We start from the raw sequence: 23,984 nt of genomic DNA, 5'->3' as shown, positions 1-23,984 counted from the left end.
GAGCTGGGCAGCGATTCTCCCGGGCGTGACAGCACTCTGCCTCCGGGGAGCGCTTGGGGTTCTCCCCCTGCCTCTCCCATAGGAACCAGGCCCGGGCTTACTTACAAGGGGACCCCGTGATGCCCCTTCCTCAGCTCCTACAGGATGACCTCTGTGCTCCATGCACACAGCTTGGCAAAGCCTCCTGTATTCAGGTCACCGCCTCAAGGAATCCACCTGGGCCACCACAGCCCGAGAAGCTCCATCCATGAGGCTAAGTGTCCTGCCTGGCTGAAAAGTGAGGTTTCCAGCTCTGTGGTTGACTTCTCATCCAGGTCCTGGGTTATCAGAGAAGCCTGTGGGGGAATATTTTACATATAAGGGGACAGAGACTTCTGTGCCTCCAGCGTAGAAGGGTGGCTCCACGCCGACCCGCAGGCCTGCTGCCTTAGCTTCCTCTTCCACCCGACACTGGTGCAGGCAGTGGGCAGATCTGAGGTCTGATTGGGCTGCTCGGGCTTCACCCTGTACTGAGGCAGAGCCAGGCTGAGCTGATCTCAACCACGGTGAGGGGGCTGCTCCCCTCAACTGCACTATGAAATGCCATTGTGGAGGCCAAGAGTCCTCTCCTAGGAGACCTCACTCACAGCTCCACTTGCAGGACTTGAATCTCTCCCCTTAAAAAGCATCATCAGTGTCACAGCTGCTGTGTGTGGAGCTTTCCTGACTTCTGGTCACAGTGGGATTCATAGACGTGGTCCTGTCCTTTCCAGAACTCCACGAGGAGGGTGGCAGCCTCTGCTTTTGTACCTTAGTGGCTTCAGAGAGTTACTGTGCTCAAGGCACACATCTAGGATGTTGCTGGCGTTACAGTCTCAGCCCTAGTATAGATTTGACCTAGAATTCTAGATGTAAACTCCCTTTTACATTGAGGATGGGGGGCACCAAAGAATAGGATCTTGGGGCTGAGGTCAGAGCTTAGTGGAAGGAGAGCCTTTGCCTGGTTTGCGGAAGGCTCTGGATTCAATCCCTAGCACTGCAAATAAAACAAACAAACAAACAAAAAAGAATGGAGTCTTGTCCAAATGCCTCAGTACCCAGTCGGTTACCATAGTCTTTATTCCTTCACAACACTTGCCACTACCTAACACTACCCCATCAGGTCTCTTGTCTCTGTTGGGAATGGAGGTTCCATAGCGGTCACGTGTACCCACGTGTCTCTGGTTCCAACACCTGTCCGGTAGCCTTGTCCTACACTGGTCGATGGGTCTGTGTCTCCAGCTCCAGCAAGCGCCTGGTGCGTGGCAGCCCAGCTCCGCACTGATGGGCCTGTGGCAGAGGAGGGCTGAGGTTCCTTGGGATTCGCCTGACTTATTTGTTCATTCCACAAACGCTCAGCGTGCACCTACCTACCAGGCGCCAGGGTCCGTGCCAGTCAGGAGCCATCGCAATAGCCCAAAGTGACTGAGAGTAGAGCTGAGCAGGGGCGGTAGCTGGGGGAGGGCTTGGGTTCCAGGGAGTAGGGCCCTGTGGGCATCAGGAGGTTAGAAGCTTGCTGGGAAGGTTCTGTTTCCTCTGCCAGTGCTCTCACCCCGCTTAGAGTTAATGATCCCTGCTCTCTGAGATGGAGGCTGATGGTTATTTGAAGGAGAGGTTAGCCTTTCCCTGATGTAAGATGGAGCATACCAGGTCCACTTGGATTTCTGCTAGCGGGGGCTTCTGTTTGGATGGCACCAGTTTGCCCAGCAAGGTGGGCCTGAGAGGCTCTCTGAGGGGGTGCTGGCTCTTCTGTGAGTGACAGGTTGGAGATGTGGATGGAAGGGCTAATTTAGGACCAGACCACATGGAAGTCTGCCTGACCCTCCAGGGAAAGAGCAGCGGGAAAGGAGGAGGGGGAGGGTGGGATGAGGAAGGTGGAGAAACAACTGGCTTTACAGTCTTTCCCCACCTTGTGAAATGCCTGCACGTCCTCAGCACATTCTGCACGGTCCCAGGAGTAGGGATGCGATGGGTTTCATCTAGGAGCCTGTGCAGGAACCGAGTTCTAGGTGGCTCCATTCCAAGAGTGGCTAGGAGCACCATGCTCGAAGATGGATTTGGAGAGAGGTAACAAGAGCACTAAGTAAAGGGCCTCAGAGATGGCGGGAGAACGACCTCCCACCATCACAGGCTATGCACCTGGGACTGACCGAGTTCACCCAGGGTTGGGGACAGGGGACAGCACAGTTCCTCTTTCCCACGGAGACAAGCCATCAATACTTAGAAGCTCCTAATTCCATGCCTTGCCCCTTGCATGAATTTAGAAACAAACTGATGTTTCTCACCTGGTAATTAAGACAGTCGATATCAATCTTCTGAATTACACAGTTTGGAAAATTCTGAGAGACGGACACATAACAGAATGCCTTTTAGGCCACACTGGCTGCCAAATGCCTCATTTTTGTCCAGAGAGGAAAGTAAAATGTTCTTGCAGACCCTTTTGCCATCGTGCCAAGCCATCCTTTCCTGGAGACTCGGGTTCCAGATTCCAGGAAGCATGGTTATGCCTATTTCCGATACTTTTCTAGAGGCTGCAAAACTGGCTCGCTTGCAACTGTTAAGTCTCACGCCGGAGCCTTGAGTGGCCGCCGCAAAAGGGTAAGCAGATTCAAGCCATCCAGCCATCCAGAAAGAAATCACTTTCGAGACTTGCCTCTCATACTGATTCCTGACATTTAAATAATAAATAAATAACACCTGCATATTTGGGGAAGGGATTAGGAGGTGCGGCTGATTTGGGCTCTCCCTGTACGAACGGCACCATCTCCACCGTGAGAGTTTCCACGTGTCTCCATCCCATGTTCCTGCCAACTGGGAGACAATTTGCATTTGATCCTCAGCAGGTGGGGTGAACCTGGGACACACAGCCAGCCCCGCGTTTGCCTCTCAGCATGAACAAGGGATTACTGCTGTGCCTGGGGTTTGTTGGGAGGAAACCAGTTATCCCATTTCTGAGCAGCTCTTCATCAGGCTGAAGCTCAGAGCACATGGGTAAGCGTCAGAGTTCCTCATTTGCATCTATTTGCACTTTATGGTATAACAAGTTCTTATTCCAAGGACTCTCATCCCTTCCTTTCAAATAATGTTTTGAGCATTTGCTAAGTCTCCCTTGATCTTCCCAGCAGCCTGTTTTATGAACACCAGTCATAAGAACTAGCATTTTTTTTTTTGAGCATTTATCCTATGCCAAGGCACAGTGCTAAGTATTTTATGGGTGTCATCTGTTATAATTGTCACTATTTCTACTCCTATTTTAAAGATGAGGAAATCAATTTAATATGGCCCAGTATTGGTCCACGATCCTTTATCTGAGACCCTGAGGCCAGAATTCAGAATTTTTTTGGATGTGCATTGTATCTTAGGTAGCATTCCCGGAAGAGCCGTATCACATAATAAAATACGTCAGTGTTTAGGCACAGAAATGTTTACACTGCCTTAATAGTGGGATGAAGATTATAAATGGCCCCTTGCCAGTTGTGACTCTGCCAATTGAATTACAAACAGATGTTTGGTTGTCAGAGCTTTTGGAGGTGTGGATGAAGGCTCTCCAGTTTCTTGTCAGAGTTGGGACTCGAATCCCCACCCCACTGCCACACCCTTGAGAGAGATCTGCTTTCACCCCATCCCGGGACTTTTCCAGCACTCAATGCCAGTGATGTCGATTTAAATGTAGATTTCAGTGGCCTTTGTCAGCAGAGGAGCTAGTTGCATATGAAGGCTTCTTCTTCTTTTGACTTTGCCATGGGCCCTGGGTTCAGTATGCCAGCTCACGGGGCATCTAGAGGGAAGGAGTCCAAGACAGATTTGCGTGTGCCCCTGAGGGCCCATCTACTCAAGGTCTGGGCAATACCACCCACCCACCACTGTGTGTGGAAGGCTGGAGGTTGGGTCATGACTTTGAGTTCAGCCTTGGCTTTTCTGTTTCCAAACGGGGCTCATTTTCTAAGCAAGGCGGAATCGTGTTCCCTCTTCTTCTCTGCCTCCTTCTGTTTTGAAGCTGGATTTGATAATAAAGGTGACGTGAGAAAAAGACGAGGCGCTGAGATCTGTGCCTGGAATCTTCCTTCTCTTTGAAAGGAATTGGAAAATAATCTGTCCCAAGAAGGGACAAGTGTCAGTGTCAAGCTCAGCTCACTTCTTTCACTCACCAATGAACACAAATCCAAGACTCTGGGGATTGAGCATTGAGTAAGATTCCCTTCCAGTCCTCCGGTAGCTCACAGACTGACTCCTACAGGCAGCAGAGCCACGGGAGCCGTCTTCCAAAGCAAGGTGCGAGGCTCTGTGAAAAAGTGCCTGGGGGCTGCAGAGAGAACCGGGCTCAGCAGGGAGTCAGCAGGGTGGGGGGCGGGCAGTGACAGGAGGTGCATGGCTGGCTACTGCCCCTTCTTAGCCTCAGAGAGCCGCATGCTGGCTTTTCCTCCAGCTTCCTGGTCCTCTCCTCATCTCCTCCCTCTGAGTGTGGCCATTTTCAATTTCCTGCCCAGAGCCAACTTCTTTCATGTTTCTCGCTCTGCCTCCCATCCCTGGCTGACGTCATTTGTTTCCTTAGCGCGAAGTGCTGCTCACCCAGACAGAGCCCGCCCTGTGGCGTGTCAGCCTGCCTGTCTCCGTGCTCTCTGAACCTCAGTGTCCACCTCCCCACTTGTCGCTTGCATTTAGGCCTTTACAGAAACTTCAGAACAAACCTAAGTGGGAACTTTCGACGCTTTGCCAGCCAGTTCCTCCTCCAGCTGTCTCAGGAAATGCTGCAGTTGTCCTTTCTCCCTTGTCCCGCCTGCTGAAATCACCAGCTAAGTCTTACCAGTCTTCCTCCGAAGTGTGTGTACAGCCACGTAATATTTAAACTCGGTGAAACCTGTCTAGGTCCTCAAACATTTGCCCTTTCTTCTTGGTGAAAACTTTCAAAATCGGTTCTTTTGAAATGTACAGTATGTTACTGTTGTCTGTAGTCACCCACTTGTGCAACAGCACCCCAGAACTTCTTGCCCCTTTTAACCGTTAACCTAGCACCTACCCACTGACCAAACTTTCCCCATTGCCTTCCTCCCTACCCTCCCGCCCCCAGTAAATACCTCCCACTTTCAACTTCTATGAGACCAAAAAAAAAAAAATTTTTTTTTTCAGTTCCACTTATAAGAGAGATCACATGTCGCTCTGTGCCTTGCTACAAAGTACATTTGGGTTGAATCTACCTCTGCCTATCTCTCTGCCTCTTTTTAAGCACGGGCCACCATTCTGTGTGCCATTCAGTCAGCTACGGCCCCAAGAGGAGACACAGAGGAGGCTTGGGAAAAAACAGTCTGTTACGTTCCTAGGCCTTAGACACAGGAGGCACACCACACCACGCAGAGCCGTGTGGGAGAGGCCCAGTGTGCTCAGAAGACAGGTGCGAGGGAGGTGAGGTCAGAGCCCTCGCTGGGCTTTCCTTGGGAAAGGCAGACAGGACGGGTGAACACTTCAGGGCTGGCCAGCTGGGATTTTAGCAGGCTCTCAGCCACACGGGTGGTGTCCAGTAGCCGGGTACCTGGCCCTGATCCTGTTGCCACCTGGGGCGCACAAGCCAGATAGAGGAGGTCCAGCTCTGGGTTGGTTAGTGAGTATCAAATCACACACTTGTCTTCCGGGCAGCATTTCCTGTCTCCAGGACTGGTGAGCCCAGGGAAGGGCCGTCGGTCCCAGGCCAGGATAGTTATTCAACGTGTCAAAACGTCATCATATCTGGGCCACAAAATACAGATATTCACTCTAGCCGCCCACTCTGTTGGGCTGTTAGAGAAGTCTGCGACCTGCCTCCCTGCTTCTGCTGCTGCCCTGGCATCCATCCTGCCTACCCTGGCATGTCGGGCGGCCCCTCTAAAAGGAGTTGGGCCCACTTGGCCTCCACGTACAGGGGCTCTGGCGGGTTCCCATCCCCCCTGCACCTCCAGAGCTCCGCCTACCCCGACTCACCATCTCACCCCGCCGCGACCACCCCGTTTCTTCTTTGCAGCCGTTCTGAGTCGAGAGAACTTCAGTATTATTTTGTTGCTCAACACCTTTGTTCATTTTGTTTGACACACAAGAAGAGTTTTGGCCTATCAGCTCGTGGTAGATGGTGCCCCTGAGACGGCTTCATCCCGTCTTCTGAGGCTGTGCCTCCTGTTGCATCCCGTCTTCCTTCTTGGGGCCCTACTTCGGTGTCCCTTCTGCAGCCAGACTTCTCCGCCCACCTGAGTGGAAGTCGTTCCAGACCACCATTCAGTGTACAGCTTTCCTTCCCTTTCAGTCGTAATTTCACAGAACCGCTCAAGAACATCTGCGTTCCTGCGCGTTCCAGTTGGTTGCTTCCTTATGAGTGTGGGCAGGGCCAGAATTTGGTGAGGCCTATATTGTATTGATAACGATCATTGTTGCCTCTGAGTAAGTGGCACGTAGTCAGTGTGCCAAGGGCAGGAACAGAGTAGCTCCTGAAGTAACGTGGGAAAATTGGGGGTGCTCAGAATCAGGGTGTAATGGAGCTCCTGGAGACCTTTTTTTTGGATTGTTGTTGTTTTTTGTTTTCTGAGATAGTCTCACTATGTAGTTGAGACTGACCTGGAACACACTATGTAGCCCAGGCTGGTCTGGAACTCACAGCGATCCTCTGCCTCAGCCTCCTGAGTGCTGGGATTACAGGCGTGCACCACCATGCCTGGCTCTGGAGACCATTTATATATAGCCTCTCTCTCACTGTCCTTCGTCTGTGGTAGCAGGATTCCCTCCTGCTGAGAGCCACTCGGCATCTTTCCCAGCACAGTCAGCCTTGTCCATTCACTGAATTGGCCCACTTAATTGCCATTGCTGGCCTAAGGAATGTAAGGTAAAACACAATCCCAGGCTCTATTTAATTATAAATTTACCTCTTAGAGTGGATGTGGGTATGTAACTGGCTCTGCAAAATGGAGCGTTGAAAGTTAGAATGTTTTTAGAGGTAGACAACTTTTCCAAACTTCTGCCCACTGAGCACATAACACTCCTTCCTTTCCTTGGCTCAGAAGAGGTGACAGAACATGCAGGAGCCTGGCTTCCTTTCCCCTAGAGAGGAGGATGGGCTGAGGATGGCTAGAAGTGCGGAAGCCACTGTGGAGGTCTGCACTGCCTCTCTGTGCTGCGCTCCCCACTGTTCCGTATCACAAAGACCCTCGCCCGCCTGTACATGGGGAGACAGTGATCTGAGGTAAACGGACCTCTCCGTCTCCTCAGAGGCAGCTTTGAAGAAATCCAGTTTCCTTTTTTTACCAAAGTATATGGCCTCCTTTGACTGGCGATGAGCAGAGTGGCTGGTACCAGTTTTGGTGAGCCAGACGGGAGATAAATCCTAGCTTCTGAGAGGCACGCATGCTGTCATGCACTTGGGAAAAGGGACACTTCTGCACTCAGGAATCTCCTTCTTTTCCTGTTCATGGCATCAATTGCCTATATGTGCCCCCCTCGGCGTCTTTTTTTTGAGACAGAGCCTTGCTGTATAGTTCAGGCTGGCCTTGAATTCACTGTGTAACTCAGTCTGGCTTCGAACTCAGAGAGATCTTCCTGCCTCAGCCTCACAAGTGCTGGGATTACAGGAGTGCACCTTCATGCTTTTATTGGTAAACGGAAAAAGATTGGAGGCTGACAGGTCTGCCTGGTTTCCTTCTGGAAAGTGTACGCCAGGTGCTGCTGGACACTTACATTCATATGCTTAGGTTTTTTTTCTTTTTTTTTTTTGCTTACCACTGACCAAATCAAAGAAAGTCATATATTTTGGTGAAAAAGTATTTATTCAAATCTAGCTCAGAGGAGGTGGAGCCATGCAGGTACCAGCTTTCACACTGCTGAGTCACCAATACCAACACCACCCACAACTCTAAGGAGGAAAGATTCATTTTGCCTCACAGTTTGTGGAGATTTCATATACAGGCAGCTGGCTCCAAGGCGAGGCGGCATGGTAGAGGGGCACAGATGAGAAAAAAACAGAGCATGACCTGGAAGGCAGGAAGCAGAGAGAGACGAGGGAGGAGAGAGGGAGATATCCCTTTCCAGGCCACACCTCCAGTGACCACTCGTCATGACACCCCCACGATCCAGCCACCTGTGAGTGCGTGAAGCTTTGGGGGGTCATCTGGATATGAATTATGATGGTTGGTGTCTAGATGTGTCCCCAAAGCCTCCTGCAGTCGTGGGTGGAGCTTTTTCTGGGTGGTTTAGTGCAGAGTTTATGATTGATTCCTGGTATAGTGCTCAAGGGCACTAGGATTAAGGGTGTGAGCGCTACCCACCCTAAGTAATTATCTGCATAAAATAAAAGGGGGCAGAAAGAAGCTGTTAAGGTCTGTAGTCACTTTGCTACTGTCTGCCTACCATGAGCTGTTGCCACCCTGCCCTGGAGCCAGCCAATTATGCCCTGAAGCCTCTACAAACTGTAAGCCAAATAAATCTTTCCCCCTTTTATCTTTGGGTTTCTCCTGTTTAACTCAGCCGCGAGAAAACTAAGACAAACTCTCAACAGGGCCCATTTTTCTAAAAATCACCATCTCCCCACGTACAGGTGGGTAAGGGTCTTTTACAATAAGGAATGGGGGGGCACAGAGAGACAATGCAGATCTCCATACTTGCTTTATCACTTCCAGCTCATCCTCCTCTTTTTAGGGAAAAGGACACCAGGCTTCAGCCTCCTGAGGCTGGTGGCCTCTATTCTGTCTGAGAGGAGGCTGAGGAGAAGAGCGGGTGTTGGTTATGTGCTCAGCAGGAGGAAATTTGGAGAAATTGTTTATCTCTAAAGGAAGAAAAAAAACCTTTCAAAGTTCCATTTACGGCGCCAGTTCCACAGGGATGGACTGTCTGCCATCTGGACCTTGTTTTAGGTTATGCAGCAGTTGCCATTTGGGGTGAGGCAAGTGCCTTCACCATCTGTGGGCATCTGAACCAACTGTGGGTCACTTGGGGGCACTGACTGGTGTAAGAAGAGATTAAGAGGTAGAAAACATTTCCAGCATTTGTTTGGTTGGTTTGGAGTACTCATTTGTATTGGTTTTGCTTTGGTGTGCTTTCATTGGCTTTTGTTTCTTAGTTACCTGTCACTTAGAAAAAGGCGATTGTATTGTGATAAAACACGGAGGGCCTGTATAACTGAAAGCACGCTCTGATTTTGTGGTACTGTCTTCAAGAAGATTGTTGGGAATAACGTTGGCCAAGATGACAGGCACACCTACTCTCCGGGCCCTTTTCTGGATGAGTGGCCAGTTCCAGCAAGAGCCTCTCTGTACCCACTTACCATGCAGCTACTTGGCTAATGTTGGCCAGTTTATTGAGGTTTAAATTTCCCCTTATTTCGGCTAACCGTCCTTGGTTCATTCTAAACCAGTGTATTTCAAAGTATTTGTCAAAACTTGTTCACTGAAAGAAATTTTTTTTCTCTTCCCACCTCCATTCCTTAATTAAAAAAAAAAAAAAAAGGGGGAGGAATTTGACTACAGATGGGTTGCCTTTGTGTTTTCTTTGTGGGAAGCATTGTTCCTAAACTGGTTTATTTTTTCCTCCTAGAGGCTTTGAGAAATAGAGCCAGTGTAAAATGTGTAAACTTCTGACAAGCTAAATCTAAATTTGAACACAAACGGAAAATGTCTTCTAACCTGGGAGCTTTTAAATCGGCTAAGACCTTTCAAAGTTAGAGCAGGAAAACGAAAAATCTTCAGGAAATTCAAACTCAGATGGATTGGGCTAGCAGTCTCCTTTGAGATGTAGATTTCTAACCTTGCTACTACTAAGAATCCTACTTTCAGCCATGCACATATTCTTAAGGTAGTAAAAAGAACAATTATGCCAACAGTGTTTTCTGTGTGTTGATACGCATGTGTATATGTAATGTCTCCATGTGTACTTGTGTTTGTAGCTTTAGATACCAGATTAGTCTAAAATTAAGAGTACTCGGTAATTAAGAAATCATAAGCCAAATGTCTGTTAGTCCCTGTGACTTGGGCAAATGTTTGAAAGATAGAATAAAAAGTGTCTTCAGAATTGCTAACCTATTTTACCTGGGTTAGCAAACCAAAATTATTTGTTTAGGTGTTCGACTTGCAGAAGAGAATTTTCAGATTATAAAAATACCAAAGGGCAAAAAGAAAATGGAAAAATTTAGAGTTTGTTTAGGATCTTAAGGACTCTTGGGAGTCAGAGTTGGTTAAACGAGATAATGCAACGCCCCCATTAATATAACTCTGACTGGACATTCTTTTATGTAGCATATGTGCTGCCAAAAGCGAGCACTGGACATTCTTTTATTTAAAAGTCTAAATTGTTCAGCTTCTTCAAAATACTACGGAGCAGTAATTAGCGTCGTTTGTTTCCAGTATTAGAAGCGACCCTAAGAGACCATATTTACCTTTGCCAAACACTGGTTAAGGGTACTTTGTGGTTTATAGCTGTTAAATTCCTGACTGTGCCAAGGAACTGTGCTTTGGTGAGCAGCAGGTAAGGCCCAGGTCTGCCTCTTTCCCATTTCTATAGCGGTCTCTAGGTCATGACTGTGTCCCTTTCAAGTTTTTGGATTGGCTTGTTCCAAAATGCTCTCAGGACCATCTTATTAACCCAGAGTGGTTAATAGCATGGTCAGCAAATGAACCTAAGCTTATCAACCTGAGTAGCCAGGAGTAAGAGGCAGCATTTCTTAAAAACCAAATCTTGTTTGGATTTCATTTATTTAATCTATTTTTTCCCTTCTCCCCTCCCTCCCACCAGGAGAAAATAATGAATGTCAAAGGAAAAGTAATTCTGTTAATGCTGGTCGCTTCAACTGCAATTGTTGTGTTTTTGGAATACATCAACAGGTAATTATGATGCACAGTGAAATGACAGTGATAAATGTAGCAGTTTGACTCCTACTAGTACCAGCCCTATTACCTGGCCGAATTGAAATTAGGATTCACTGAATCTGTAAATGAGGGATCACACCCTTTCTGACTTTCTGTGCTCTGGATTGTCTTTAAAGTCACCAGACTCCCAAGTAAATTCCAGCTGGTTAATTATCTGATTGATCTACTATGTTCCTATTATCATTATTATTGTTATTATTATTGTTGTTGTTGTTGTTGTTGTAAACTGGTGGGCTAGATCCAGAGAAAGTGAAGTTGAATTAAACCCAAGGTACAATCTTAAGTAATTTGTGTGATCACACATGGAAATTATCTTTAAGGAATTTCAGACAGACATTCCTAAGAAATCCACCCAGAATTTTGCAATCCTAAAATATTTGTGGCGTTTGACAGAGCCATTCCAGTTGTTGACTTTTGCTGCAAAAATACACAGTGATTCATTTGTGCCTGGCCAAAGTGTGGGCTCTCTCTTTCTCTCCCTCTCCCTCTCCCTCTCTCTCTCTCTCTCTCTCTCTCCTTCCCTCCGGAAAGCAGAATGAATGAAATGTTCTGAGTTTTCAAATTTCATTGTGCATTCAAATATACAAGCTACATCTGAGCTTTTTTATTTTTTTGAGACAGCGTCTCACTATGTAGTTGAGACTGCCCTGGAACTCACTATGTAGCCCAGGCTGGTCTCGAACACACAGCGATCCTGCTGCCTCAGCCTCCCGAGTGCTGGGATTACAGGCATGCACCACCATGCCTGGCCTACATTGGAGCTTTTAAAATTACATCACCTTGCAGATTTTGGCCAGGGGGGCTTCTGACTGGAAGAAGTCTCCATAAGCAGCTACAGAAAGGCATGATGCTTTGATTTAAGTGAAACTGATTAAAGCTCACCCTTCAGGTTCAGAGCATCTGCGGTAAACTGAACTGTACAGAGTTGTCTTGGCACCATTAATATTTCCACAGTAAAGTGTTTTGTTTTTAATTTTTGTGGTACTGAGGTTTAAACCCAGAGCTAGACAAGTGCTTTACTGCTGAGCTACATTCCCAGCCTTCCTTTGTTAGAAAATTTTATTTTGAGGCTGGTCTTGCTAAATCCCCCAACCTGACTTCACATTTGCATCACGACTGCTTTAACCTCCTGAGTGCTTGGGATTGCAGCACCACAGTGCGGGGCTTAGGGAGGTATTCTTGGTGGCACTCAGATTCAAGATGGTGGCCTGGATTGATACGTCACTGCTGGGTCTCAGTTCTCACATTCTTAAGATACGATGATTCGGCAGAACTGTCTTGGCTACTGAAAAAGGAACTGCATCTTTAAGTGCACCAGTAGCAGGAGGAAAACTTCAGAATACAGAAGCAACTAGTCCTGCCAATCTAACCACGTCTGGAATGCACTTTTGTTTCATTTTGAATAGATCATTTTAAGAAAAATAGCAAACTAGAGCGTGACCAAGTTACAAGGTCTGGAAAGTGAGGTCTTTTGAATTGAGGCAATTGATTCAAAGAAGAAATGACTCAGGCTTGGGTATTGGGACCCAGGGGCTTCCTCAGGCCCTTGAAGGTTGAGGAAGTATCCTGCCTGGGCTGGTCCTTTGCTGCCAAGTACCGCCTGCCTCTGTGACCCTGGGACAAGTCATTCCATCATTCTATCCTTCAGTTTTTCTACCTTTAAAAATGGGGTAGTAATAGTACCTGCCTGCTAGGGTTATCAGAGGATAAAATAAGTTATTATGTAGAAAGCATTTGGAGCAAAAGATCAGGGTTCATAGGCACTCACTAAATGCAAGATGCCATCCTTGTCACCATCATCATCACCATCACTGCCATCTTAGCTCAAGCCACTATACCAAGATACCGTAAATTGGGTGGCTTTGACATCAGGGATTTACTCCTCACAATGCTAGAGGCCGGGAGTCCAAGGTCAGAGTGCCGGCTGGTCCAGCTGCCAAGCAAGTGCCCTCTTCCTGGCTTGCAGACGGCCACGTTCTCCGTGTCTACACCTGATGGAGAACAAGTGAATCACCGGTCTTTTCCTCTTTTCTCAAGGACGCCCATTTCATCACGGGGCTCTTGTCCTTATAACCTCACCTGAATCTGATTATCTCCCCAAAGCCCCACCTCCAAAGACCACCACCGTGGAGACCCAGCTTGAACGTATGAACTTGAGGGCGGGAGGTACACAGACATTCACTCCATAGCAGTCATCATTACTGTTATTTTCTCCAAGGGGCAAAACAAAACAGGGAACTCTGGCAAATAAAAAGAACTCTGGCAGTGGCATGAGTCCAACAGAACAACAAGTGCCCTTTGGGGTTCCTACCTGGAGCTGGCATACTTGTTTAAAGAAGCACCATATTCTGAATCTGAAGTGCTCTGAACTGTAGCCAAAGTTGTACTTCCACATCTGGGGTGGTTCGTAACGTTAAAATACTGAGCCAGGCTGGGCGTGGTGGTGCACGCCTGTAATCCCAGCACTCGGGAGGCTGAGGCAGGAGGATTGCTGTGAGTTCGAGACCAGCCTGGGATACATAGTGAGCTCCAGGTCAGTCTTGACTACATAGTGAGACCCTGTCTCAAAAAATAAAATAAAATACGGGAGCCAAAGGCTCAAGTGAGCATACTCATGCCGGCCTCTGAGAAAGAGGGTTATTCGGGGGTGCTGGGTATGCTCTGTCTACAGGTGACTGGAGAGGTTCTGGCTGCTCCTCGGGGCCATTGTCCAGCACCTGGACTCTGGCCACCTCCTTCTCTGATTTGTAGAGTCTGCTTGGTTATCTGTAAAAGGCTTTAAAAGGAGTAGACCTTTACCACTTTATGAACCAGCTATGTGATGGCCCAAGGTTTGTTTTTTTGTTTTTGTTTTTTTTTGGTACCAGGTCCTGACCTCAGTCAGGTCTTTGCGTTTACGAGGTGGACAGTGAAGCCACTGAGCTAAATCCCTGGCCCAAGCTCAGAAAGATTTTAAAATAAGTAAATCAAACACATCTGCCAATTAGTAAATTATCGACAAATGTCAATAAAGCACCTTGAAAGAATGTCATCCAGGGCAGCATTTGATTTAAGGATGGCCGGAAAAAAGCTTAGAATTTAGACGTGCAGGAAACTAAAAGTTACAGTGAAATGGCAGTCACGGGGATGGCGGTTGTGACGATAGCAACCGAGTTACTGAGCGTCTGCCCGTGCCAGGAGCCGCCCCAAGCACCACCTGAAGCTCTCACAATACCCTGCAGAGTGGGACCATTCCCAGTGCTGAGACGAGGACCCTGAGCCTCCAAAAGGTTAAACATTAAGATTCAAGGTCCCCTTTTAAGAAGAGTTAAGCTCCGGCTATCTGACTGCAGCTCATTCTTGTACCCACTACTAAACCTTCCCGTTAGCTGAGTCACCAGTTGGTTGCTGAGTGACAGAACTGAGGCCAAGCAGGTGAAGTGACTTATTAGTGAACTTATGTCCACCTTCTAACTTGATCTCCCGTCTCCCCTTTTTTTTGTCCCGGACTCCTTATGGAGGTCCTTGTCTGTGCTGAAAGCTGTGAGAGAGACACCGAGAGCTGAGTAGAATTCTTCCCCTCAGGGCATTATGAGCTGGGTGGGGCAATAAGATGTGCTATAAATAACCAGTGATGCCGAATAGATGAAGGGTATCAGGTAGAGAAGAGGGCTATCAGAGTTCAGGAAGGCAAGATTGGGCCAGGGATTTAGCTCAGCCGTTCTGCCGCCTGCCTCATAAGCTCAAGGACCTGAGTTTGATCCCCGGTACCAAAAAAAAAAAAAAAAGGCAAAATTATGTGGCCCGGAGGAAGATTCATTTTTTGCATTCATTCACGGCTCTTTCTTGGGCAGCTGCTCTTTGCCAGGTCATATCGAGGGTAGCACAGGTAGCACTTGAGTTGTGCTGTGAAGGGTGAATACATGTTGAAATGCCACTGTAGTGTGGATTTTTCTGCGACAGATGTGATGCCAAGACTCTGGGAGGGAACAATAGGAGGTAAGAAGGAGAGATTGTTAAAGAGATGCAACAAACTAGCGAATGCCAAACTACAAAGTGAGGTCCTGAATGCCAGGCAGGATGTTGAGTCCTGGGTGCAGCCAACCTTTTCCCCCTTTCCACCCTCCCACCCCCACTTTTTTGGGGGGTACCGGGGAATGAACGCAGGTCCTTGCACTTGCAAGTCAGGCGGTGTGACCGCTGCGCTAAATCCCTGCCCCTCCTCCCCTTTTGGCTGGATGTGGAGCCAGATTCAAACGAGGAAAAATTCTTTCCTCACTAGCAGCTGGACTCGGAAAAATCACTTAATGCCCCCGTGCCTCAATTTCCACATTTGTAGAATGAGAATAAGAATAGAACTTTGTTGGTAAGAGGATTTCATGAACTTATGTATGTAAATTGCCTAGAACAGTGCTTGGCTGAACATTCTCTGTTTCGAGTGTCATCAGAATCACTAAACTGATTTAGGGAATGGGAACTTTAGAGCTTTGGCAGAGACCGAAACGATATGATTCATTTTTTCACTCACTGGGAAGGCAAGCAGGCTAAGTAAGTCTTACGCTCAGGCAGGGCGTTTCTGCACAGAACAGTGGGCCAGGCCAGTGGGTGCCAAGCCCGGTCGCCTTTACCCCCAAGCGTCTCTCGAGTCAGTAAGGTTTCATGGTCCCTGCCTGCCTGGGATCATCTCCTGGCCGGCCTCACATCCCTGCAGCTTGTCCTCCACTGCCCTTTTCCACACGCACACGAGACCCTGTCTCTCCCCTCCTACCTCGCGGCTTCTGCGTGTTGTTTCTGTCTGGAACGCTCTTGCCCCATCCTCTTCACCGGCTTGACTATTTATCCTTCAGATACATCCTCAGCTAAAACGTCAGCCTCTCCTCCAGAAAATCCTTCCGGGCCTCCCAGATGAGTGCTTATATGCTTGCGCTTTTTCTCTCTGGTGCTTCTTGGAGCGTGAGGCCATGTAGCTGTGTGGCTGTCTCAGTCCAGCCCGCCTTCCCTCCTACGTTACGTGCCCCACAAGGGGAGGACTGTATCGTCTCGGCCGAAGGGGCATCCCCGGCACTCGGCTCATGTTGCCACATGCCCAGCAAGTTTGTTTGTTTGTTTGTTTTTTGTTTTGATTACTTAAGTTTATCGGTACATTTTAGGTGTACATAATGGTCATATTCATCATAGGGAATTTGTACCTGTACATGATATATCTTGATTCTTTTTTGTTTTTTGGTTTTTGAGACAGGGTCTCACTGTGTAGTTGAGACTGACCTGGAACTCACTATGTAGCCCAGGCTGGTCTCCAACTCACAGCGATCCTCCTGCCTCAGCCTCCCGATTGCTGGGATTACGGGCATGTGCCACCACACCCAGCTCTTGATTCTTATTTTTCCCCTATTCCCCTTCTCTCCCTTCAACCTCTCTTCCCCTCCTTATTTACAAAAGCTTTTTTTTTTTTTTTTTTTTTTTTGCTTCTTTTGTGATTTTTTTCCTCTCCCCCACCCTCCTCCCTCGTTCCTCTACCCATAACATTTTCTTCCTCCTTCGCATTGTCAGCTGTGCATTCTGGCTTTCATTTACACTTTAGGTTTCTCCCACTGAAGAAATCGCGTGGCACATACACACGTGTGTCCGATTTACTTCACCAGCAAGCATTTGTTGAGTGACCGAATAGAGGTGACCCGTGAAAGAAGTCCTAGTCACAGTCCAGCCTTGCAGGTGCTCTGGGACAGCCTCAGCGCCTCTGTTAGTTAAAACGATGCCCTTGGCGACAGCTCTGTAAAAGACCCTGAGCCGGACGCGGCAGGAAGCTCTTCGTTCGAAGCTCTGGTTTCCAGGGGAAGATAAATCCTGGATGCCGGGTAGCGAGGCCATCCATGGTGTTCCCCTCTGTCCTTCTCTATGGCCAGGCAGAGGAAGAAGTTTCGCCTCCTCTGCCTGTCCACATCTGTGAAACCTCTGTCTCTCAGTGAAGCCATCCTGGACGATGGGAGGACAGATTGTCTTCTTCGAAAAAACAAAAACTCGGTATATTTCTACATATGAGTCCGCTTTCCGAGGGGTAGCTGAAAAAAGCTTCTTACCCATTCTTAGCTTGGCCCTTCACTCTGTTGGTTGTTTCTCGTGCTGTGCCAAGCCTTTTAATTTGAAATAGTCCCGTTGTCCTTTCTTGATGTTACTGCTTGTGCAACTGGGGTTCTGTTCAGAAAGCCCTCGGCTGTACCTAGGACTCCTAGAGTTTCACCTACCTTATCTTCCAGCAGATCACATGTTTCCATTTTAACACTTAGGCCTTTGAACGTTTGGTTTTAGTTTAGTACATGGTGACAGATATGGGTCTAGTTTTAATCTTCTGCATATGGATATGCATGTGTTTTCCCAGCACCTTTTGATAAAGAGGCTCTGTTTCCTCTAGTTTATGTGGTTTTGGTTTGTTTGTTTGTTTTTGTCAGAGAGACAATAGGAAATAGGGAGGCCGGGTGTGGTGGCTCACGCCTGTAATCCCAGTACTTGGGAGGCTGAGGCAGGAGGATCACTGTGAATTCAAGACCAGCCTGGGCTACATAGTGAGTTCTAGGTCAATCTCAACTACATAGTGAGGCCCTGTCTCAAAAAACAAAACAACAACAACAAAAAAAACAAAGACAATGGAAAATAGGGAGATCTATGGCAAATGGGAAAGGGATTAAGAGATGGGGGAGGCATAAAAAGAAATAAAATTTGTCCTATGCATGGATCAACTAACCACAATGAATGTACTCAGGATGTGTACTAATAAAATAAAATACAGTGGGCCACTGGACTTACAAATTCAGTTCATTCCCAAGAGGTGGTTGTAACTCAGATCGATCAATTGAAGGCTCAGGCTCCTCTCCACAGCCTCAGTCTCTGTGCTGTGTACAGGCAGGTCTCAGTGTCGTTAGAGAGACATTGGCCCAGAATTTCTCAGTTAACCCCACACAGGAAAGGATGTTGTGATGATGTTCCTTCCGGAACTCTTTAAGGATTAAAGCTGTATCCGAGACCATCTGGAAGCACAAGCAGCCAGCATCTGGGTCGTAACTCAAGACTCTGGTCACAGTTGAAAATTAAACTCCCAGTTGTAAACTCAAGTTGTTCTTATGTCAAGCAGGCTGGTTGTGTAACTCGGAGGTCCACAGTAATGAAAAATCCCACAATTCAGGGTTCTCCAGATACCTCCTTTCCCTGGAGAGCCTCACCCGCCTGCAGGTAGAAACTCCCACTCGCCTTTACCACTGGTTCTGCCTGTAAGGAAGGCAGAGGCCTCCGAGTGGCCAGAACCCTGACTCTCCTCTTGGCCCTGCTCAGTGATAGTGGTTTCAAAAGCGCCTTTCTCAGAATTCGAAAGTAACATGCTATGTTTTTCTTTCTTATTTGCTTTAGCCCAGAAGGCTCTTTCTTGTGGATATATCCCTCAAAGTAAGTGCTTTGACTTCTTAGGTATCTATTGATGTCTCGCAAATCTGCTCTCTTACCTGCTACACTCTGTTCTTCACACACCGGCCAGTGATGGGCCTCTGACCAAAGTTAGAGGGAAGCACGGAGGGGCCAGTTCCTGCCGATCTGGGCATGTGGGCTGTGCTCCTCCGGCCTCCCGACCCCACCCCAACTGCCTGTATAGCGCCATGACCTGTGTCTTGTGTTTGGATCCTCTCAAGGGTCTCTATAAGTGACACAATTTGTCTTGCTGATGAAAATGACTCTGGGAAGATATTATCCATTATTCTGCCCCATGTGTGTTGTCTAAAAAACCATGAAAGGAATTGCTCTGAGAATAAGAATCAGGAACAATTTCAAGTTTCTTGAAGAATTAGTATGTTTTTTCTTTGGTACCAGGGATTGAACTCTGGCCCTTGCGCTTGCTAAGCAGGTGCCAGACCACAGAGCTAAATCCCCAGCCCTTAATATGGTAGTTTTAAAATGGCAAACTACGGCCTATGGTTGGCTGTTTCTTGGCTTATTGCAAGTATATCTTTGTGTCATAAGTCATTTCGAACCCTTCCTGCCGTAGATGAGATTCACAATATTAATATTAAGGCTTCTTAATATTAGTACGCCTGTTTGCAAATGACCTGCCCTCTTCTCTGTCCAACTGGAGAGTGTTGCATACCCTGGCTTCCCCCCACCCAAGGTCGCCATTGATATGGAAAATTCCTCCGGTGAATAGCTGTGGTGCCTTCTAATTATAGTTTCCTGAACTTTCCATTCAGCCGTCCCCAGGTTTCCTGAAGCTGTCATTGCTGACCTTTGGACAGGTAGAATTTTTCTCAGGCTGACCTTTAGAGCATGCTAAATTCTCTTAGTTTTGTAAAGTGATAATTTTTATAAATTCCCATTGGTTTTTTATTAAGGCTACCACTTGTTACAGTAAATTACCTTCGCGGGAGGTTTGTTGTTATCATTATGAACTGCACTTCTGAGAGGAGAAAGCCCAAATTCAGAGAGAGAACATTCTCTCTCAGTCACACAGGACTTGGTGTATGTATTAATTCCACTCTTGCCCTCCTTTGCTCCCCTCTTCTTGTTGGGGGATCCTTGGATGAATCAAGTGCTGGAGGCCGTTCAAGGGGTGGGAGCCCAAGGGACCTTCAGGTCTGTTTTCTCCCTTTTTGCAAGGTTTCATTTCTGCCTGTTTTATGAATTGCCAGTTTAAAGTGAACTTCTTAAATAGTGATGACCTCCATTAAGAAAAAAAATCTGGAAACTACCCCTTTGGGGAATCCTTCATTTTCTAAAAATGTTCATGTTCTTTTTCATTTTCTAGAAACCCTGAAGTTGGTACCAACAGCAGCCGGAAGGGCTGGTGGTTTCCGAGCTGGTTTGAGGATGGGTAGGTGATGGGAGGGTGTGTGTGTCTGTGCTGTCAGAGAATCCAGTTACAGTGGTTCTGCATTCATGACCTCGGTGCTCATCATTCTTGCTTACTGAAATCACATGAGAAAACCCTTATGGGTGGGAGGAGGACGTTTATGGTGAGTTTTTTTCCAGTTGATACAAGGTTGAGGCTCAGGGTGAAATTTAAATTACAGGAGTGACAGCATGAACTGAAACGTTCTTAGGAGGACGGCTTGCACAGGCCTCCCTCAAATGATCTGAGGGTTACTGGGTCATTAAATTGCTGCCTTGGGTGGCGGTGAGAGGGGAGTAGGGTCCTTTCCATTCAAAGTATGCCCTAAGCAATAAACTCATAGCACTGGGAGCCTTTCTCCAGCGCATGCTCTGATGCTAGTCCCCTGTGCCTCAGGACATGTTCCATGAGATGGTTCCCCACTGCCTGCACCTGCAGATGACCCTCCTCACCTTACCTGCCTTGCTTTCCCTTTGTGCTTAGGACCCACAATTATCAAGAGGAAGAAGTCAACATAGAAGGAACAAAAGAAGAGCTTCCGCTATCAGCCTGGTTTGATCCAACGTAAGAAAAGAAGCAGTGCTCCGTCTGCAGTAAACCCACAGCTCAGCAGGAGACGGGGCAGTGTAGACTTCTTGAGCGCAACAGAGAGCAGTCCTGACTAGAATGGGAGGAGGGTCTTTGTGACTGAGGAGAAAGAGTCTTAGCATACATTAGACCTCTAACAATGAACTTTGGGTAAGAAACTGAGATCTGAATACTTTGTACCATGGGGATGGAACAAAACAGTAATTCTGACAGGAACTGGTGAGTGGCAGCAGAAGAAACACAAAATATTGGGCTGGAAGGGTTCTTAAAGGCCACAGGATGAGGTGGAAAGCCATAAGGTCTAAAGTAGGACCAAGGAAATTCTCTTTCAAATTCAGATAACTCATCCGTAAAATAGGGATGATGATTTTAAAAAATCTTCTGAGGTCATGAATGCATTTATTAAGTAAGCATGCTAGTCAAAAGTTATGATGTGTTAGCTGGTGTTTTCCAAACTGCTGGTCACTGCCTGTTCATGTGTTCAGAAACTAGTTTGTTGGGACACCTTAGCTTTTTTAAAAAGTTGAAAGAGAATCGAATATCAAAGGGCATCATGCAAAGTAAGGATAAGTATTGAGTGGAATTTTCACTTCAGTACATAAGTGTATGTGCAGGTATTTGGTTGCAATAGAAAATATATTTCTTGTGTGTTATTTGCTAAAAACTGTACTAGGCATTGCATTCAACCCATAGGAAAAATCAGTTCACATGGTTATATTTAAGAAGCTCATGGTCCTGGGGCCATGGGGGTGTAGCTCAGGGGTAGAGCATGTGCTTAGCCTGCTTGAGGGCCCGGATTCCATCCCCAGCACAAGAAAAGGAGAAAGAGGAAGGGGAAGAGGAGGAAGAGGAAGAATTATTGTTCATTGTCTCATGGGGCAGCAGATGTGAAACTAGTGTTTGCCAAGGCTGGTGAGGAGGAATGATCACCTGATTCAGAGGATGTGGTTTGGGGACTGACTAGATGAAAATTGTGTGGGGAGACGGTGAGGCTTGGGAGACTGGTGGGTGGTGGTGTCACTGACCAAGACAGAGACTTGAGAGGGACGCACAGGGGCAGGGGGTGGACGAGCTGATGGGCTCCGTGAGCATTGTGCACGGATTCAACTGCGTATGGGCATCTGGAGAGTCCCAGGCTACCTGTGAGCTTGGCAGAAAGAAGGAGCTGGAGAGGTGGGATGAGCTGTCGTCACAGCACGGGTGGCAGTGGGATTATATCCTTTGGCCTGAACGAGGCCACCCGGAGAGAAGCCGCCTGACATCAGCATTTAGGGAGCTGGTGGAGGAAGAAAACACTCAGAAGGAGCAGGAACGGCTCTAGTGGTAGGAGGAGGGTCAGGAGAGAGCCGTGTGTAATCCTGTGAGGTGGATCTCGCTCTCGGAAAAGATGGGAAATTTTCTGGCAAGTTTACTTACTGTTTTGGGTAGGAGATTCGTGCGAGTGGAATGGTGAGAATTTTGACTTCCTCTGTGTCTTCCGATGACCTGGTCACCAGGATAGCCATGTAGGAAATGCTAAACCACTGCTAGAAATTTAAGAAAAGCATGTTGCTCTGCTAAGCCCTTAGATTGGCAGGATGAGGGCCTAGGATTTAGCTCAGCGGTTCCGCCTCCTGCCTCACAAGCGCAAGGTCCTGAGTCCAACCCCCAGTACCAAAAAAATAGTCACTGATTAGACTGGGAGGATGAGACTCCCCAGAGGCAAGCAGGCTAGGTCAGCCAGAGCGGGTTACCAAACGCCCTTCAAAGGACAGTGGGGAGGTTTTACTATGGCACCAGTGCTCTGCTGAGCAGAACTTGGGAGGTGGGACCTTGGCTGGAACAGAGAGGAGAGACAGATCGTGGTCACAAGCTGTCACTCTCCAGTCTCCCTAGGCTTCACCTCCAAATGAACGGCGAGCAGATATCCAAATTAAAGCCTTCTCGGGGCACCCAAATTTACTTTTGCATAAATGAATGACTGGATGAAGGACCAGGCAAATACCTTTTATATTGGTGTGTCCTCCTCTGTCAACAGCAGGCTTCTCACAGTGCCTTGTGCACCTACTTCCAAACTCAGATCTCTCAGTTTCCAAGGCCCCACCTCCTCACGTCACCCTCGCCATCCTCCTTGCTCAGTCTCCTTGACAGCAGCATCTCCTTCCTCCCAGATGCCAGGTATTGGGGTTTCTGGGGGCCCAGTGTGGCATCCTCTTTCCATTGCTCTACAGCCAGCTCCCATCCATTTCCGTGGCCGCAGGTACCACCTGTGAGAGAGTGACTCCACGTTTGTGTCTTTAGCCCCGCTGCTTCCTCTGAGCCCTGACTCATACCTGCCTGCCTGCCTGCCATCTCTGCACATCTCCCATGACCCATGTGCGTTTCTTGATTCCTCCCCTCCCTGGTTCTTCCCATTTCCCATCTCAGTCAATAGCTCAAGCCTGGGAGAGTCTGGGAGACCTTTTCTTTTATTCGCCCCCTAGCCTAACTCAAGAGCATGTCCTGCCAGTTTTTGCTCCCAAGTCCTTCTCACGTCCTGCCCTTCTCTGCACCCTGCAGCCCCCATCTCTGTTCGTGTTGCCATCAGCTTTCTGCTGGATCGCTGGCAAGCCTGCTGCCTGATGAGTGATGCGTTCCACATGGGTTTTCTTTTTAACCTACTGTACGGTTTATGGAAGTTTAATACTTCCTCTAACCAGCCTTTGAGTACCAAAATATACCCCTAAAGACATACAGTTATAGAGCTAACTGTAACCTAGGTGCATATGTGCTTTAGTCACAGAGCCCTGTTATTTTTCTGGAAGCTTTTGGTCCACACTGGTAGAACTGCACACTGAGGTCACATGTCTGAGACCCCTGTTGGGGAGGAAGGACTTTGAAGACTTTCCTATCACTTTTTTTCCCTCATTTTAGAATCCCATCTTTGCAATCTTGGACATTGCCAAGGATGAGCCTTTGCACATGTGTGGGCTGCCTTTGGTCACCTCTCTCTCTTTTTTCTTTTGTACCAGGGATCAAACTCAGGCCTTTGCACTTGCAAGGCAGGCAGCGGAACCACTGAGCTAAGTCCCCAGCCCTGGTCACCTCTCTTTGGGCTTTTGTTGATGCAGAAGTCCATCCGAGAAGCCAACCTCCAGCTCACTCTTCATCCCTCCATCCCTCCCTCCCCACCACCTGTATTCTAGGCTCTTGTCGGTCTTGTTGGGGTCTCTGACATGCTGGAATTGTCAGTGGGCTTGAATCATTGACAGCTGGGAAATAGAAAATTTAAATTTTAGTTAAACATTAATGTTTGATATTGCTACTTTTTCTTCCTGCTTGAAGGAATCCTTCCTATCCAAGTAATCAAAGTGGACACTGGTTTTCTGACTCAGGCTTTCTAGAAGAAGTGGACTGAGGGATCCTGCAGCTGAGAAGTGGGTGGCAGGCTGAGCACCCATTGGGACTGCAGGGTTCTTACAGAGGGGACCACTGGTTAGCCCCACATTTGCCTGTCATATAAATTCAACATCAACAAGCTCCGAGCCTTGCTTTATTTATAGAGGCAATGACAGCACCCACTTCATAAGGTGGCTGTGGAGATTGAACAAGAGAATGAAAGGTTAGTGCTTAGCTCCTGATGTACAATAAGTACCAAATAAGTGTCTCTACCCCCATTTTTTATTCTTTCCTTTTTTTTTTTTTTTTTT

The 23,984-nt window shown here is 47.6% G+C and overlaps 1 protein-coding gene across 5 annotated transcripts in view; it reads left to right on the top strand.

The window, feature by feature from the left end:
• LOC104847520 (N-acetyllactosaminide alpha-1,3-galactosyltransferase-like) overlaps nucleotides 1–23,984 on the top strand; it is a 72,279-nt gene that overhangs the window by 40,618 nt on the left and 7,677 nt on the right. For 4 of the 5 annotated variants that reach the window (XM_010602951.2, XM_033759090.1, XM_033759091.1 and 1 more), the window contains 4 exons: nucleotides 10,753–10,841; nucleotides 18,264–18,299; nucleotides 19,645–19,710; nucleotides 20,212–20,292. In XM_010602951.2, the coding sequence (XP_010601253.1) occupies nucleotides 10,762–10,841; nucleotides 18,264–18,299; nucleotides 19,645–19,710; nucleotides 20,212–20,292 (263 nt within the window). In that variant the 5' untranslated portion in view covers nucleotides 10,753–10,761. Of the gene's footprint in view, nucleotides 1–10,752; nucleotides 10,842–15,298; nucleotides 15,414–18,263; nucleotides 18,300–19,644; nucleotides 19,711–20,211; nucleotides 20,293–23,984 lie in introns of those variants that run through there. The other variant, XM_010602952.3, reaches the window with a different exon arrangement.

The sequence above is a fragment of the Fukomys damarensis genome, unplaced genomic scaffold (genome assembly GCF_012274545.1).
Source record: "Fukomys damarensis isolate Sample0158 unplaced genomic scaffold, DMR_v1.0_HiC HiC_scaffold_36, whole genome shotgun sequence".
Classification (NCBI taxonomy): Eukaryota; Metazoa; Chordata; class Mammalia; order Rodentia; family Bathyergidae; genus Fukomys; species Fukomys damarensis.
Note: the sequence above shows the minus strand (reverse complement) of the source record. Positions and strands in the feature narration are given on the sequence as shown.